At 37.1% G+C, this 17,698-nt stretch overlaps 2 protein-coding genes across 10 annotated transcripts in view; one reads left to right on the top strand and one right to left on the bottom strand.

Annotated features, from left to right (window-relative positions):
* LOC149318065 (intraflagellar transport protein 80 homolog) overlaps positions 1-2,769 on the bottom strand; it is a 122,937-nt gene extending 120,168 nt beyond the window's left edge. For 3 of the 6 annotated variants that reach the window (XR_016279970.1, XM_089508944.1, XM_089508948.1), the window contains exon 1: positions 2,507-2,765. The gene's annotated coding sequence lies outside the window, so the exon portion shown is untranslated. Of the gene's footprint in view, positions 1-2,506 lie in introns of all 6 variants that reach the window. The other 3 variants (XM_089508946.1, XM_089508949.1, XM_089508945.1) reach the window with 2 other exon arrangements.
* A 2,679-nt stretch (positions 2,770-5,448) lies between these two features.
* The window catches only part of LOC149318063 (structural maintenance of chromosomes protein 4-like), a 62,518-nt gene continuing 50,268 nt past the window's right edge, over positions 5,449-17,698 (top strand). The window contains exons 1-5 of one of the 4 annotated variants that reach the window (XM_089508941.1): positions 5,449-5,607; positions 8,587-8,722; positions 9,919-10,094; positions 10,645-10,836; positions 12,465-12,641. In XM_089508941.1, the coding sequence (XP_089365067.1) occupies positions 8,599-8,722; positions 9,919-10,094; positions 10,645-10,836; positions 12,465-12,641 (669 nt within the window). In that variant the 5' untranslated portion in view covers positions 5,449-5,607; positions 8,587-8,598. Of the gene's footprint in view, positions 5,608-6,633; positions 6,870-8,586; positions 8,723-9,915; positions 10,095-10,644; positions 10,837-12,464; positions 12,642-17,698 lie in introns of those variants that run through there. The other 3 variants (XM_089508939.1, XM_089508940.1, XM_089508942.1) reach the window with 3 other exon arrangements.

Below are 17,698 nucleotides of genomic sequence, written 5' to 3'. Positions count from 1 at the left end.
TTAGGGATAACAGCAGAAAAAATTAAATAAAGTTAGAAATGAATAAAATAAATGTATGCATACTAAGCTCAGGAGCCAGTGTGGTGTAGTGGTTTGAGCGTGATAGTCTGACTCTGGAGACCAGGGTTTCAATCTTTGCTCAGCTATGAAACCAATTGAGTGACCCCTGGGCATGTCACACTCTCTCAGCCTTGGAGGATGGCAATGGCAAACCCCCTCTGAGAATCAATGTGCTGTGGTGGTTTGAGTGTTGGATAATGACTCTGGAGACCAGGGCTCAATCATGGTCATGGAAGGCCACTAAGTGACCTTGGGTGAGTAATACACTCTCAGCCTCAGAAAAATGTCATAAGTCAAAAATACGTCCGAAACCCATGCCCCATGAGTAGCAGCTTAAGGAGCTGGGTATGTATGTTTAACCTGGCGAAGGTGACAGGATAACCCTGTTTAAGTATTTGAAGCGATGTCACACTGAGAATGGAGCAAGCTTGTTTTCTGCTGCTCAAGAGAATTGGATTCAGAACAATGGATTCAAACCAGAGGAAAAGCGATTCCACCTCAACATTAGGAAGAACTCCCTGACAGTAAGGGCTGCTTGACAGTGGAACACTCCTCCTCAGAGAGTGATGGTGTCTCCTTTTTTTGGAGGTTTTTAAACAGAGGCTGGATGGCCACCTCTCAGGGGAGCTTTGACTGTGAGTTTCTGCATGGCAGATGGTCGGACTGAATGGCCCTTATGGTCTCTTCCAACTCTATGATTCAAGGGAAATGCCTTTAACTATGTGTGATACTGCTAGTGAAAGCAACTCATGGGAACCTCATTTGAACTGTAAATGAAACTACCGGTAATGAAACTGTGGCCTTCTTTTTGCATTCAAACTTTAATATACTGTATTTCGCTAGATGCTACATCTGTGAAAAGCAGTGGTCATGTGCCAATTACTGCCTTTTTTCTGATCAGACTGTTTGTATCATGATAAAACAGAGGTAAATGTCCCTTATTAGTCTGGTGCTCCATACTTCATTTACATCTCCGTTAAACAAACCCAAAGGGGTAATGAATTAGGAATATTCATATAAATTGATCCATACATCATGCTCCATTTTTTGGTAAAACAAGCACTATACACACACACACACAAACCCAGGACATAGGCACTTCTTTTTATTTTTAGAAAGATGTGCTTTGTGTGCCATTGGATTGAAATTATTTTAGCCAGAGTTGTTTTATACACTATATACTGCTTAAATGTTTGTGCATATTGGGTATGCTTTTGATCGAGAGTCCCGGGTGGCCCTTTTGGTCTCTTCCAACTCTACGATTCTATGCTTCTATGATTCTATATCGAGTCAGGGTGACCAGAAGTCCTCCTTTTCCAAGCCGTGTCCTACATTTCGACCTTGTGTCCAGGAGGAATTCCAAAATGTCTTCCATTTTAAACATAATTTATAAGCATGTGTTTACAATTCTATGAGTGCTTTCAGCTTTGATTTGGGATTGTGCTCCGCTTCTCCTGAACGCCCTCCATTTTGCAGTGTCTTGTCCTCCTTTGGGTTTAGGACCTCTACCTCTCCAAAGCTGGATCCTCACTGCAGAAACAATCCAGTTTGACTCCACTTTAACTGCCAGGGCTCCATGCTATGGAACTGTGGACACTGTCATTTGTTGCGGCAATGGAGGATTGCTACAAACTACAAATCCCAGAATTCCATAGCACTGAGCTGTGGTCCTTAAAGTGGTGTCCAACTGGTCCATTTCTGCAGTGCGGATGCAGCCTTAATTCTAGAAAGAAAAACAAAGACTCCACCAGAAAAAAGTTCCTCTTCAATACTAATTTAACATCCATTCTGGGAATTCTGGGGAGTGTACCTTTCTGAGATATTTAGCTTTCTCTGGTCCGAAACACACTGAAGAAGCGATCCAGTTTGAGACCGCTTTAACTGCCCTGGGGCTCAATGCCAGGGAATCCTGGGAACTGTAGTTCTGTGAGACATTCAGCCTTCTCTGTCAGAGTGCTCCAGAGCCACAATAAACTACAATTCCCAGGATTCCCTGGCAGGGCAGTTAAAGTGTTCCCAAACTGGGTTATTTCTGCAGTGTGTTTTGGACCTACATTACCCCTATGAATTGCAAGTGAGTATATATATAATATACTGTACTTATATATTATATAATAATTATATATTACAATATATAATTAAATATACTGTATATGTATATATATTGCAATTCATAGGGGTAATGTAGGTCCAAAACACACTGCAGAAATAATCCAGTTTGAGACCACTTTAACTGCCCTGGATGAGTACTAGACAATCCTGGGAAGTGTAGTTTCGTGGGACATTCAGCCTTCTCTGTCAGAGAGAGCTCTGGTGCCACAACAAACTACACTTCCCAGAATCTCTAGCACCGAACCAGGGCAGTTCAAGCACTCTCAAGCTGGCTTATTCCTGCAGTGCGGATGGAGCAAGACCACCCTCCTCAAAAAGGCCCAGCCGTGCTTACCTGCGGGGACCCCGGAGCAGCAAGAAGCCAGAAGGACCTCCTGATGGAGAGGAAACAGTACCTTGAGAAGCCTGGGCTCTATCCAAGTCGGGTCAAAAGCCCTCCACGAATCTCAGCCCCTTCGCTTGTCGACAAGAAGCCGTTCGGTCTCTATAGTAGCGACTTCTCGCGAGATTTGCTCTTCCGAACGCCAAGCATTCCAACCGCTTTTCCCTTCAGTCTTCTTCTCCTTCTCTCGCTACTCCCCCTCCCTCCCTCTCTCTGGTGACGTCGCCCGTGACGTCAGAGCCTCAGCCTGTCAAAATATATAGAAGGCGTCACGGATTTTAAAATTGGTCTGTTGCTGTTCCGTTGGGCGAGGCACGCTCCCCCGCCTCAGCCTCAGCCTCAGCCTCAGCCAGCCAGGCCCCAAGCACACTGGAGAGAGGACCCAGTTTCTGAACGCTTTAATGCCCTGGATCAGGGCCAAAAGGAAACATAGCGTGTGTGTGTGTGTGTGTGTGTGTATATATATATATATATATATATATATATATATAAATATGTATTATGGTAATACATATAAATATAGTATATACATTATGTTACAATATATACTATATATTACAGCATAATATATTATATGTAACATATTATAACACATATAATTATGTTATAAAATAATATAAAATATATTGTAATATAATTTATATTATAATATAAATTATTGCAATATGTATTTCAACATAATATGTACATCATAATAATGTGTTCCATTATAATATATACATTGTAATGTATTTTACATATTATGTTATAATATATATTATCATATATATTATCATCTATGCTATAATATAAAATATATAATACTTATTATGATATATGCTATTATACTATATACTTTACTAAATTATATAGTGTATATTATGTTATTTTATATTATACCATTCATTATTACAGCATAATATACAATACATATTATAATATATATTATTATATCTATTATATTATAATTTATATCATAATCTATATTATAAATAGATTATAACATAATATATGTATATATTGTATTATAATATGTTATAATATAGATTATAACAATGTATACATATATATATATATATAAAACGTCATATAATATATATTATAAAATATATTTTATTATATATATATATATATATGTATGTATTATTATTGTATATAAACCCAGTGTATATGTAGTTCGTTGTGGGGCAGAGCTCCCTCTGACAGAGAAGTCTAAATGTCTCACAGGACTACATTTCCCAGAATTCCCTGCAGCATTGAGCCAGGGCAGTAAAAGCGGTCTCAAAGTGGGTTATTATTCCTGCAGTGTGGTTGGGAACTTCGTAGTTGTTGTTGTTGTTGTGTGCCTTCATGTCATTTCTGACCCATTTCCTGGGCAAGGCTGGCTCAGAGAGGTTTCTGCCGTGGCCTTCCTCTGAGGCTGAGAGAGTGTGACCCGCCCAAGGTCGCCCAAAGCGTTTCCAGGGCTGGTCTCCAGAGTAACAAACACCCAAGACACTGATCCACGACGGGAAGGACTTGGAGTCACACACAGCAACCGCAACAGACAATTTTATTCCAAACCTATTCATAAATTAACACGTGTCACTTCCTCTCCTATTCCTTTTCCCTTCAACCCATTGCTAGGTAACCAACCCCGCCTGGTGCCTGCCCTCGGACGCGGATCCGATCCCTCCTCACTCTATCTATCTATCTATCTATCTATCTAATTTTGACGTTTTTGAAAGAATATATTACAGGTGGGGAAATTGTATACAGTATATATAAAATTCCTCCCCTGTGCTATATTCTCCCAGTCATATATTGCAGAATATAGTCTCCCCAATAGTTATATAAACTCTATATATATGTGAAGGAGGAGGGGTGTGTGTGTGTGTGTGTATATATATATATATATATATATATTCACCCTCTAATATGTTTTCCCATATATATATATATATACAGACAGACACACACGCATATATATATATATATATCCTCATCTTATATATTCTATCAAAGTCAAAAAGTTTTTATATATATATATATATATATATATATATAATTTCCTCGTCTAATATATGATCCCCAAAAGTCAAAATATATATGCCTGTGTGTAAGCCTATATAGATATATAGTTCCACCCTCTAATATATATATATATATATGAGAAAGGAAATTTTATATATATATATATATATATATATATATATATATATAATTTGCCCCTAATATATTCTCAAAAAGTCAAAACTATATATATATATATATATATAGGGGGAGGGGTCTGTGTGTGTATATGTATATATACAGTATATATGCATATAATTTCCCTTCTAATATATTCTGTCAAGACTTCAAAATTTAAATACATATACTATATATATATATAGATAGATAGATAGATAGATAGATAGATGGGCGAGCTCTGTGTGTGTGTGTGTGTGTGTGTGTGTGTATATATATATATATATCCATATATATATATATATATATAGAGAGAGAGAGAGAGAGAGAGAGAGAGAGTGTGTATATATGCATATAATGTTCCCCCTGTAACATATTCTCCTGAAAAGTCTGAGGAGAGAGAGCCGTCGTTTACTTAAAAGCGTGCTATACACAAACAAGGCTCTCCCTGAGGGAGGAAAGCCGTGAGGCGAAAGGCTCCGCCGCTCAAGTAACGGAAAACAAGATGGCGGCCCTTCTCTCGCTCTGGCTTTCCTCTCTCTCTCTTTCAAACCTGGGTAGCCCCGCCCCCTTCTCTTCCCCCTTCGCCCCAGCATGCTTTGCGCTTTTCTAACGAATTTCGTTACGAGTTCGCCGTTTGGGCGCCATTTTCGAGTGTAGAAGCCGCCAACCAAGGCTGCAGCAGCAGCAGCAGCAGCAGCAACAGCAGCAGCCCAGAGGCAGCAGCAGCGGCGGATGCTTTCGCGGATGCTTTAGCCGCCGCCAAGGGAGGAGGACTTTGACCGGGGGCCTTGTTGGGACCTAGCCTTCCTTTCTGATTTGAAACGAATCTCCTCCAGGAGAAGGAGCTGCTTGGGGGCTTCCTCCCTGAAGGTGACAGCGGAGGGAGAAGGGACTTATCACCGGTAAATAATGGGCTCCGCAGCTGATTCTATGGAAGCAAAAGTAGCAGGATTAGGATTAGGATTAGGATTATCATCATCCCTGGAATTAAAAAGGGCAGCATTTCAAATTCTTGTTATAATTTCCCCCTTTAGCCTGAGGCCAGGGAATTTGCTGGCAATCCCCCCCTTTTTTTTTAATGGGGTGGGGTTATTTTTAATTCAATCGTTTATTAATTTCCCCATTAATATGTTCTCACAAAAAGCGTATATAGGAGGAGGGATATATATAATTTCCCCCTCTAACATATAGAGATAGATTATATATACTAATATATATTAAATCAGCAAGTATGTTGGCACTTCAAACTATATCTGTGGGTTACGTAATATAGATACGTAATATATCTAACATATGCTACTAATATATTATTATATATATGAAATCAGCCTGCAATTTGGCACTTTGGAAAACTCAACCCAATAGTGTTTTTGCCGTCATATCAGCCTGTGAGGGTTTACTGTGAGCCGCCTGGGCTCCCCTTTTCTCTGGGAGGAAAAGCAGCCTAGAAATGAAATGAACTATCTTTGCTGGCAATTTTCCATCCAGTTCAGTTGCTGCTTCCAGTTGCAGAAGGGCAGATTTGTGGGGAACTTTTAACTCAGTTCACTTACAGACATTTTCAGCCCAATTCAGTGGTTTATTTCAGCCATAGACCCAGAGGTGGGCTGGAAATTTGCTTTTGGATCCCTGTGCGTTTCTTGTGCCAGGGTTTTTCTTCTTAACAGGGATTGGGTTCAAGGGAATCGTAATTTGAAAAAGCAGCAATAGTTGTGTCTGAGTGTGTGGTTGATAAAAGTTACACTGACGGATGTCAATGGCAAGACCCCTCTGGAGGAACTTGGCCAAGAAAAATATTGCTGGGGCCAAGCTGTGACAAATCCCAGGATTCCTCAGCATGGAGCCTTGGCGGTTGAAAGGCTGTCTGTCTGGATTAGTTCTGTCGTGCGGATAGAGCCATGCCAAACGTACAGAGCAAAGTGGTGCAGTGGTTTGATTGTTGGACTAGGAATCTGGAAGAGCAGGGTTCAACTCCTCCCTCGGCCATCATATGAAGAATAGTGAATATATATATGTAATGCATCTGAGGAAGTAGACTGAAGCCTACGGAAGCCCATGCTGCCCATTTCTGTCTTTCAGTCACTCTCAAAGGTGCCGCAAGATCTCTCTGCGCACTGATCCTGCAGACTAACAGGGCTCTACCCTTGAATTGTCTGAAAATAGAGTGAGTCGGTGTGACGTAGTGGTTTGAGAGTTAGACTGCAGCTCCAGAGTCCAAGGTTCAAATGCTGCTCAGCTGTGGAAACCCTCTGGGTGACCTTGGGCCAGTCACAGTCTCTCAGCCTCAGGGGAAGGCAGAGGGAGAAATCCCCTCCGACCAAACCTTGCCAAGAAAGCTCTATGACAGGGTTGTCACAAGCCAGGAAATGATTTGAAGGCAAGCAGCAGCAGCAGCAGCAGCAGAATAAAAATTATTAAGGTGTTTTAAGAGAGGGAGGGGAATGCGATTTTTGGAAAAGCAACCCCAACTGATCCCTGTCGTAACTGAACAGGACGAAAAGCCACTCGCCCATCAGAGTCTAAGAAGGGGAAGGGGCTGTGATGCAGACCCGAATATGCCAAACCATTCATTTTGTTTAAAAACTTTTAACTGTCGAGATTTAATTTCGTGGCCCCGACCTGCTGAGTGAGATTTGGCAGAGAGTCTACAAGCGCCTGCTCTTAACAAATACCACTAATTTGAAGCCACCCTCCCCAGCCCCAGCATTGGCCACAAGCTATAAATGTGGAGTTGGGGGGGAGTGTGGAAGAAGTGGTTCGTTTATGAGGACGCCAGAGTTTCCCACAGTCATTGTCACATAAAGTGCATAAAGTAACTCGTTTTTAAAGCCTTCTGGCCTTTGGAAGCAAACATTGGTTCCTTCAGTCGGATTCTTTTGGATTATGCCAAGGGAATAGAACAGTTTCAAAACTTTCCTGAAGTGCACCGTTATCTTAAAGGACATGCTCTTCATTAAGTCCCTGCCACTCCCAAATGGAGCAGACCCCACGCATCCAGAACCATGGAATGAGACATTTCTTATTTGGATGCTAGCTTTTTGAACGTTAAAATCTTTTTTGATTAGCAAACATCCCTTTTCTTTTTACTAAACCCCTCCTCCGCCCGTTTTTAAGTATCATAGACTGTGGTGTTTCGTATTAAATTTTCTGATCGGGTTTCACAAAAAGGCTCTGCTCTTTTAATTCTAGAATTATTGTCACTGGGTGAAATGGTTCAAATACATCTTTTTTAAAGCAAATGACCAGCATTAGACTACTTCATGACCTTAATTATATTACTATATTTTTTTAAAAAATTCAAATAAAGTGTAAGAAACTAAACTTATGTAGAGAGATCTTGTAGCATCTTAGAGACTAACTGAAAGAAAGAAGTTGACAGCATGGGCTTTCTTAGACTAAAGTCTACTCCCTCAGATGCATTTTAAATGTATGGAAAGCTCATGCTGCCAACTTCTTCCTTTAGTTAGTCTCAAAGGTGCTGCAAAATCTCTATACATACTTACTCTATAGACTAACACAGCTATATCTTTGAAAGCTCAACATATGTACTTCAAAGTCTTAATATACATTTACAATTCTGCTTACTCAGTGTTATGTTTGGTTGTTTGCTTTTCTCCTAGTTTAGTTAATTTTTTAATATGCTGCAAGGCAGCTGTAAATTGTGAGTTAGAGTGTATGGAGGTTGTGTCTTAGAGTAGGTGAGAAGACTTCATGCCTGTCATCATAGTTTGGTCATTTATAAAACTGGCCTAGTATTTTAGATTAATAGTACTGTAAGTGGTAAAGATACAATTTGCATGCATAGGTCTCTGGATTATATTGTTTGTGTGAGCAACAAAGATAGAATCCTTCTATAGTATGATTGTTTGGAATTTGAACAGCCAACAGAAATCATGCCAAGCAAAAGAACTAAAGTATCTACAGCAGCCCGACACAGTGAGCCCTTGGAGGAATCTTCTAATGATGGGGAACTTGAAAAAGAAGCCAGTAAACATATGCCTGAACTATCTCAGCAAGGTCAGTCTTTTACCAAACTAATATATTTGTGATATAAACTTGGCCTCAGAGATACTCTGTTAATGTTAGGGGGTGCCCAGATTTGTGTAGTAGTTTGATGGTTTGTATATTAGGCCCTTGGTATCCACTGAGGTTTGGGTCCAGGACGCCCCATAGATGCCAAAATCTGGATGCTCAAGCCCCGTTACATACAAGGCATACTAAAATGGTGCCCTTTATATAAAATGGCGAAATAAAGATTTGCTTTTTGGAAGTTGTATATATTTGAATATTTTCAAGCCTTGGATGGTTGAATCCGTGGATAAGGAGGTCTGACCGAACAGTGCTTCTCAATTTTTCACTTAACATGGTGCTAGAGGCAATATTTGACTTTCAGAACAAGCCAGTCTTATTACTGATGTTCAGTCTAGAGTCCTTGGCCCTTACCTTTTGTGAGAAATGTGGACCAATAGTTTAAATAGATGTAATTTTGAGATGTGTGAAAGTAGCTGCTTGTGACTTGTTTTCTTGGCCAGTTGCTGCTTTTATTTTAAACATGTTTAAGTTCTGCATGTTGCACTGAGAAATGCCTGCATTAAAAGAAAGCAACAGGCAGTGTAATACGTTTCTCATCACACTATTGAAAAGTTGCTAATATGTGAAAAGTGATAGCCTATAATTATGCCAAGAAAGAAAAGATTGCCTTAAGGAGTTAAAAAAAAAGCTCTACGTCTTGTTGAAATGTAAGTGGCCAGTTTTTTGTGTGTGTGACAGACTTCCTGTCTTTGAGGAATAGTGCTACTGCTGTCAGTGCAGCTTGCAGGGCATTGTGCGGCAGTTCCCATACCACCTCCTTCAGATTATATGTAAGCTCTGGGTATGCCTGGAAATGCGAGTCTGTAGCAAGATTTGATGGTTTTCTTGGATTTGTATGGATAAAATGTGAGAGTAGTATTTTTTTGTAGCAGATTACTTTGAGAAATGTTTGTCTAGTTTGGGATTAGAGCTCTGTCATGGTACAATAAGTCCATAAGAAGCACGTTCCAATTCTTAGTAGGCATATGGGTAGAAATCTGCTGATTCTCAAATAGTAGGGTCTTATAAGCAGGAAGAATTCTTAGCTTCTATTGCTTTTACTTCGCTGATTTGCTACTTATAGATGTAAGTAGCCATTAAGTGTGTTTGTCTCTTTGCTTGTTTTTGGCTGTCTCTAGCAGTCTCAGATGAAGTAGTTGACAGTCGAAGTTTAGAAGAGATTTTGAGTAGCATCTCTCCTCCCCCACCTCCAGCAATGACCAATGAAGCTGGAGCTCCTCGTCTCATGATAACTCACATTGTAAACCAGAACTTCAAATCTTATGCTGGGGAGCAAATTCTAGGACCGTTTCATAAGGTATCATTTTCTGTTTTAAGTGATTTCTAAGCTGAGGTAAGACATTTTTGACTCTGCTGCTTACAGTTAAGTGTAACTACATATTGCCAGCTAACCTGGGGGAAGGGTGAGTTAACTAAAGGACTCTGAATTTCTATTGTCTGTACTTTTCTTTTGAGGACTTTGATTTCTGTGGAGTTGGCTACAAATAAAAGCTTTTTTCCTGTTACTTATGAATAATGATCAGTTATTAAAGTAGGAAGTGAAAGTTCACTTACTTGAAACATTTTCACTCTCTACATACTAATTGTGAGCAAGCTTCTCCAACATTTTGCATACTGAATTCAGCTCATTTTTCAGAGTTTACAGGATAAAACTTCAGACGTTGGAGCTAATAGGTGGTGTCTTTGACTAGCTTGTACTTTTTATCCTTGGCTGTAAAAACTAAGCTTTCCAGTAGTTCACAGTTTCCTGCACTAGGTGTAACAGTATTTTAAGCTGTCTACAAAGCATTGAGGCATAATTATTGGTGGCTATTAAACTGGAGTGCTTTCTTTTTTCTGTTATGTAGCGTTTTTCATGCATTATTGGACCAAATGGCAGTGGAAAGTCTAATGTGATTGATTCCATGCTCTTTGTTTTTGGTTATCGAGCACAAAAAATAAGATCCAAAAAGCTTTCAGTACTGATTCATAACTCTGATGAACATAGTGATATTCAGAGCTGCACCGTCGAAGTTCACTTTCAAAAGATAATTGACAAGGTATGTTTTCTTTTGCTGAAGTTGGGGAAGATCTACCACCTAACAGCTTATGAATTATTACAATATTGTCTGTTGACTTTGGGTACGATTAATTCAGTATGGAGAAAATATTTAATCATTTATTTATGTGAATGGTGAATATGGAGGAATTTGCTATACTTAGTGTTCATTTCTGTTTTGTGAAGAGACACCTCCTAATTTGAACAGTAGAATCACATACAGTTTAGCAGCAGTGAAAAACATCCTTGTTTCAGCCTGAATGTGTTGAAGCTTAAATATATAAGAATGATTCCTGTAGAAATTAAAACATTTTTAATTTATTTTAAAAAATAATTCTGGCTGGTTAGAGGGGTGCGTGTGGTACATGCGGATGGAAGCTAAAACTGCTCCATAAAAGACTTTGTACGGTAATCATTTTTCCAATATTGACATCTGCTGACTTAAAAATGATCATTTTGGTATTACTTATTATAAACTAAACCTTTAGAAGCTATTTGTCTCTTTAAAAGTCCGCAGTTTGCAGATCTTTTATACTACCCTCTACTTTCATAAGAATCAAAGTTAAAATTAATTCAGTTTTTTCCCAGCATTGGTAAAATAAGATTAAATAATCCAAACACCCACTGAATTTCAAAACCCCTTGATCTTGATAATAATACAGGATTAACCCTCAGAATGAGAAATTGCGGGGGGAGGGCTGGGGGAACCGTTGTATCTGATGAGAGATTTTAAACTAGTATAATTGCTGTTTTTCTAACTGTATGTAAATATATTTTTAAATGTTTTCTTTCTAAAGTAGCTTGTATCTTTAAGTAAAAATACAATTTCCTATTTGCCTGAATTAATCATGTCTAATCCTGCATTGCAGTTTTTAACTAAATCATTTTAAAGTGAATTTTCTGTGGCATTTATTAGAATAAATTGAAGTTTTAAGGAATTGGGCCAGTATAACAGTCCATTTAAAAAAAAAATCATTAATGTAACTGAAAAGTTGGGGCGGGGGGGGGGGGGTTATCTGCATTTTCAGCTATAGGCCACAAAAGCTGTGCATAGCTTCTTAGCAAGTTCCTTAAACACAAACTTGATGATTAATATAAATCATTTTGAATTACCTCTATATTATTCCAGTTTTTTCGAACTGCCACTTCAGGATGGTTCATTATCAATATCCAAGTGTTTCAGGAATTTGCTTGCTAAAGACTAGTACCTGCACTAAGCTTCCTGAACTGACAGAGAGCTTTGTATGTTGACCGAAAGAACATGGGAAAGAAGCATTTTGTGTTAGATGGTAGCTGGCAAACATTAAGGTTGCAGTCTTGCCTATATACAGCATACCTTGGACTAAACTTAGTCTAGAATGCAAATTTATTCAGGATACTTTGGGAAGTATATTAGGCTGTTCAGTTGTTTTGCTACTTGGTTTAAGCAATCTGGAAAGGTTCTGTATTTTCAAGACACATGACAGCACAAATTTTGGCATGACTAATAAGGTGCATATGTGTTATAAGATTTATTATGAGCTTCAGTGGTAGTGTAAATTAGGGTGTAACAGATTTGTGAAAATAAAGCTTTGAAAACTTGGGTAATAACTAACAATTGTTTTTCTGGTTTGTTTTCCTTCAAAACAGGAAGGGGATGATTATGAAGTCATTCCCAACAGCAATTTCTGTGTCTCCAGAACAGCCTACAAAGATAATTCTTCAGTATACCATATCAGTGGGAAGAAAACAACATTTAAGGATGTAGGGCTTTTGCTTCGAAGTCATGGGATTGATCTAGATCATAATAGGTTTTTGATTCTACAGGTAATTTTTGAGTGTTATGTAACTAAATATAACTTTTATTATCAAATATGACCATCTAAGGAAACTTTAAAGTAGTCTAGCAGCACATCATGATTTGTATGTCATATTAAATATGCAAGTCATTATTTGCTGCTTTAGAACTTTAAGGAAGAGAATCGGTTAAAATTACTGGTATGACCATTATTTCTGCATTATAGATAGGTAGAGGAGTAAAACAATTGTTATACTTGTTCCGCCCTAGCAGCACGTAAATATTGGTGTAGTAAAGATAATCTTAACCCCAATATTATTGTGCTGCTTAAGCGTGGCAGGGATTAAGCAACATTGTTCTTTCTATTCTGTCAATTGGTATTAAAAGTTAGATATTTTGAGTGCAAACTTAACTATATATGATTGAAATAAGCATTGGCATGGTCTCCTGGAATCCCCCCCCCCATAAAAATATTAATAGATATAAAGTTGTCATTTCATTTTATAAACCTTTACAAGCAGTTGATAGTTTACTTTACAACAGTAGAAGACAAGGGTTAAAATGCTTGTTCGTATGATATTATGTGCAATTTATGCAGTTAACATTTCACTTGTGGGGGAAAACAAAACCTTTTTTTAAAATGTAGCTTGATATTGAGTAATTACCTCTTTCTATTTCAAAATGATTGCTGAATCTCCGCACTAATTACCAAGGAATTTATAGATTTTTATAATTTATAAAACTTCAAAAAATTATTAGTTAAGTTCAGTTAGATGTCAAATGTACTGAAATTTAAGCATACTGGATAATTTTGAGGTGTACTACTGGAGCAATTTTAAAACAAGCAAATCACTGATTCATTTAGAATTTATTCAGAAAATGCTTATTAGTCCCAAGCAAACATGGAAGAGTTTTAAAGACTACAAAAAGCCTTGTGGTAAGCTCTGTATCCTCAGCTCCCATACAACCTAAGCAGGGGAAGTCTTTGACACATGATAAGGGCCTGCAAGGAATAGGCAAAACGTATTTGTGCTCCTGCAGAGAGATGTTTGTTTGTGTTTGAGGTTCCTTATGGCTTAGTTTTCTGCTTGCAAGCACTCATGTGTAAACTCGTATACTGTATTTAAAAATCAACTTGTTTATGTAAAAATACAACAAGTAGTTGTGCTTCCTTTATAACAAATCCAATTATAAGTTAAGACTTTTAACTGCATTATATTTCTAGAAATCACATTGTTTTATAGTTTAAAAGAAGGCAGCATAGCATCTTCTGGAATTGTGGATATATAGAAGCTAAATTCTCCAATAGCTTTTATTCAAGCCTCTTTATTTTTAAAATAAGGTGCATTCTAATACACTTATTTAGTCAAATTTGTAAATAATGACAGTATAACTTTCATTGATAAATGAAAATATAACAGGTTCCTGTTCTCTCACACTTTCATAGATTATTAATGCACAGATGGCATCAATGTTCAGATTTTAAAAGATTATAACAAATTATTCATAATTGAATCAATATCACTTTTTATTCTGAGAACTATAAAAAGTTCTAGTCTAAAAAAAATGGCCAAGTTAAATGATTGATTCTGAGAGATAGAATGTGGTCCCTACATGTACCATTTTATTAAACACTTTGCCCTCCAGCTGCCATATTCCTCTGTGACCTGAAATGATGGGCCTGGCAAGCCACCAGAAGAAATGGGTATATTCTATAGAGCAAGTGACCAAATGAAATATTGCTTACTTTTGATTTGAAAAGTCAGATAAGAGCACTTTTGTTATTACCCTAACTGAGTGCCATGTTGTCCCATGTTGCTTCCTCTTTTGAGGTAGTTTTCCCCCCTTTACTCATGCTTAAAAATTTCATAATTAAATATGAAGCTTGCTGTCAATTAGCCTGTTAAATACTGTCTCAGAATAATGATAGTTTTAGCTTAAAGTATTTGAAGAGGAATCAGGTTGGAGATATTTTCTGTATTGCAAGTCATGAAAAAAAAGTTTGAAATTAGATGTCCCTTTTTAAATTAATGCAATTTAGGACTAATTGTATATAATAATAATAATAATAATTATTATTATTATTATTATTATTATTATTTCCAACCTCTCCCATGGATCGAGGTGGGATTACATCAGTAAAATAATACAATACAAATACAATCAATAAAATACTAATACTGAATACACCTCCCTAGAAAATATAATTTAATTTAGTCAGTCTTATATCTGAATAGACATAATCCAGGAATTCAGCGCTAATTATTATGGGAAAAGAAGTCAGCTCTGAACTAAGCTTTCACTTGTACATCAGATATTTCTTAAAGCAATGGGCATGGTAACTACATGACACTTAAAATGAGCCAATTTACCACAAGAGGTTTTAGATAATAAGGTTGTATGCTATAATTTCTCCAATAAATATTTAACATCTTTTGAAAGCAAAAGTTAGATGGTGCATTGATAGAACTAACTTAACGTGTTGTTTACTTAATGATTTTTTGTGGCTAAACTTATTGTGGTAACTAAAAGTTAAAATTGCACAAAAATTACTGTTCTGTTCATTGGAAACCATGGCATGTATTCAGGTAGCATATTCTGGTCATGGAACAGTTTTCAGCACTGGAATGGGGAGGTATGCAATTCTCTTTCCATCTCTACAAAACCTTAACATCTGCTCTAAAGGTTGTGGGGCTCTTTAGCGCAGACTCGAGAAAGCTGCAGTAGGTGGGTAGATGGGAAAAGTCCTGTTATGCAAGCAGAATTTGGCTTGCATTGTCTATTGCTCCCTGTATCTTCTTCTCTGTACACTTTTGAAAGAAACTAAGCAACTCCATTGCTTTACAGGGTAAATCCCAGCTTCCTAGGAAGTGGAGTTTGAAGAGTGTTACTATGAGCTGGAAAACTAATGATAAATTGGTGTGCAAAGACATTACAATGGGCAGTCCTACCATGCAGCAGAGTTTAATAACCTCCTCTAAGTAGCACTATGCACTGTCTAGATAGAGATAAGAACTACTATCTGAATGGCATGCAGCAAGACTGTTTATTGTGTTAGCTTAGATGAATACTCACAACTTGGTCTGTGCTTCAGTCTGTTACGGATTCTGAAGAGATAGAAACTCCTTCTAGGTATGGAACTTCCTGGGTACAGAATTTTCCATTGTCCTTGCTAATGATATGGCTAGCTTTACCTGGTAGCACTATCTCATCTAAGGAATGCTGTCTGGGGAGGACTCTGGGACAATGTTTGTGTGGGAGTGAATTTACCGTGTACTTACAGTAAACCATGTTTGAATTCCTGTGCTTAAATACAGTAGGCCCTCTGCGTTGGCGGACTTGCCATCTGTGGATTTAACCATCCATAGACTGCAAGTCCCTGTTTTTCTTAATGGTGATGCGTGCATGTGCACTGCACCACCATTAAGGATTCCAACTCTATTCACAGCTAGTCTACATAATCAGACAATTGGGATTATGGGAGTTTCAACACAAAATATCTGGAAGGAAGGAAGGAAGTTGCCTACCTCCAAAATACAGAGTGGTATCTTATGGAGCCAGAGGCTAGATCCTTCTATGATTTTTTGACCTTCGGCTATTGGCTAGCATCCGGTTTATAATAAAGTCTGTTCCAAATCCAGACAACCCAAATGCACAAGTGGATATAAACGCTTTCAATGGGGGAGAGACGTTGCCAGATGCAGCCTTTTGCACTATATTGAATCTTACTCTGCCCCTTCAGTGTTTATGAGATGGGCTACAGTAAGAGGGATGACCTGAAAAAATTATCCTGTGTGTACGTTCATTTGGATCCCAGCCAAAGTACATGAAAGTAAATATGTAATATTTATCATGCTTAACCTTAGAAAATAATTTTTCTCTATGATTCTTCTCTTGCATAAAATAGCAGCTTTAAATATAACCTGCTTGATACTAGGTCATATGATTTATCAAATGTATAATGGATTCAGTTTTAAGAGGCTGTAATGGTATGGTTTCCTTTAACATGCTTATGTTAGATTTATACCTTATCTACTAGGCCATAAAAAAGTTTACTGTGATTGAAACATAGTTTAAAATATGTTGTTTAATTGACTGTTATCAAACACACTTGAAATATAAGTTAGCATTTCCTGTGGAGCACCCTGGTTAAATAATTCAGTATTATTTTTGTATGTGTGAAATGCCATCAGTAATTTGCATAGTTTTTTTAGCAGTATTTCAACTGCATAATTTCTTAAATTATTTTATCAATTCTCAAGACTTTGAATACATTTTTAAATTCTATATATTTTTAGAAGGAAGTTAAGAACTTTAAAAAATTGATACATCTATAATTGAAACATTTCCCCATTGAAATAAATGACACCATGGAATTATAAAATTTGGAACAGGAACAAAGTATTTTGCAAAAAAAAAAAAAAACCTATGTCCAAACGAATGACTGTAGTTTTTTATTAAATAATTAAACTAATCCTGTAGATACCTAGCTCAGCTCAGTATAAGATTGTATTATTAATAAGCTAATACAGAGAAGTTCTTGTCTACAGGTTTCAATTGGAATGTACCTTTGACACAATGTACTTTTAAACAACAAATGAATTTCTGGTTAGTTTCAATTTAATTAATACAGTTAACTCATGGTAAAAAGATGAAGCATATGGGTGGGGCTCTCAGATTAAATTCACTATGTATACTCATGGTCTAGTGAAAGGGTTTTTAGTTAGCTTTGTGTGTGATATACTCACTTGAAACCCCTCAAAATTTAAAAGAAATGCATGCTATAGTTAAATAATTGTCAAAAACTATTTTCTAGAGAGCTATTTTGGTTTCAATCTCGCAATTACTACAAATGTTCATGATTTATTTAGGAAGTCATATTGAAGCTTGTTAAAATGAAGTATTATCCAGTCATAGTAAAATACTTGATTTCAATTGAAGTTTTAAGCACATGTTTAAATCTCTCTTTTAAAGCTGTGAGAATTTAAAATGCTAAATTGTGGGTGGGTTGTATTTTATTTTTAGTGTAAATGAACTCCCGATAATATAATAAAGTTTATAGTTAAAACAACATTCATTACTATTT

Source organism: Sceloporus occidentalis, unplaced genomic scaffold (assembly GCF_023333645.1).
Source record: "Sceloporus occidentalis isolate IW3139 unplaced genomic scaffold, rSceOcc1.0.p SCAF_2, whole genome shotgun sequence".
Classification (NCBI taxonomy): Eukaryota; Metazoa; Chordata; class Lepidosauria; order Squamata; family Phrynosomatidae; genus Sceloporus; species Sceloporus occidentalis.
This window is presented reverse-complemented; position numbering and strand designations above follow the sequence as displayed.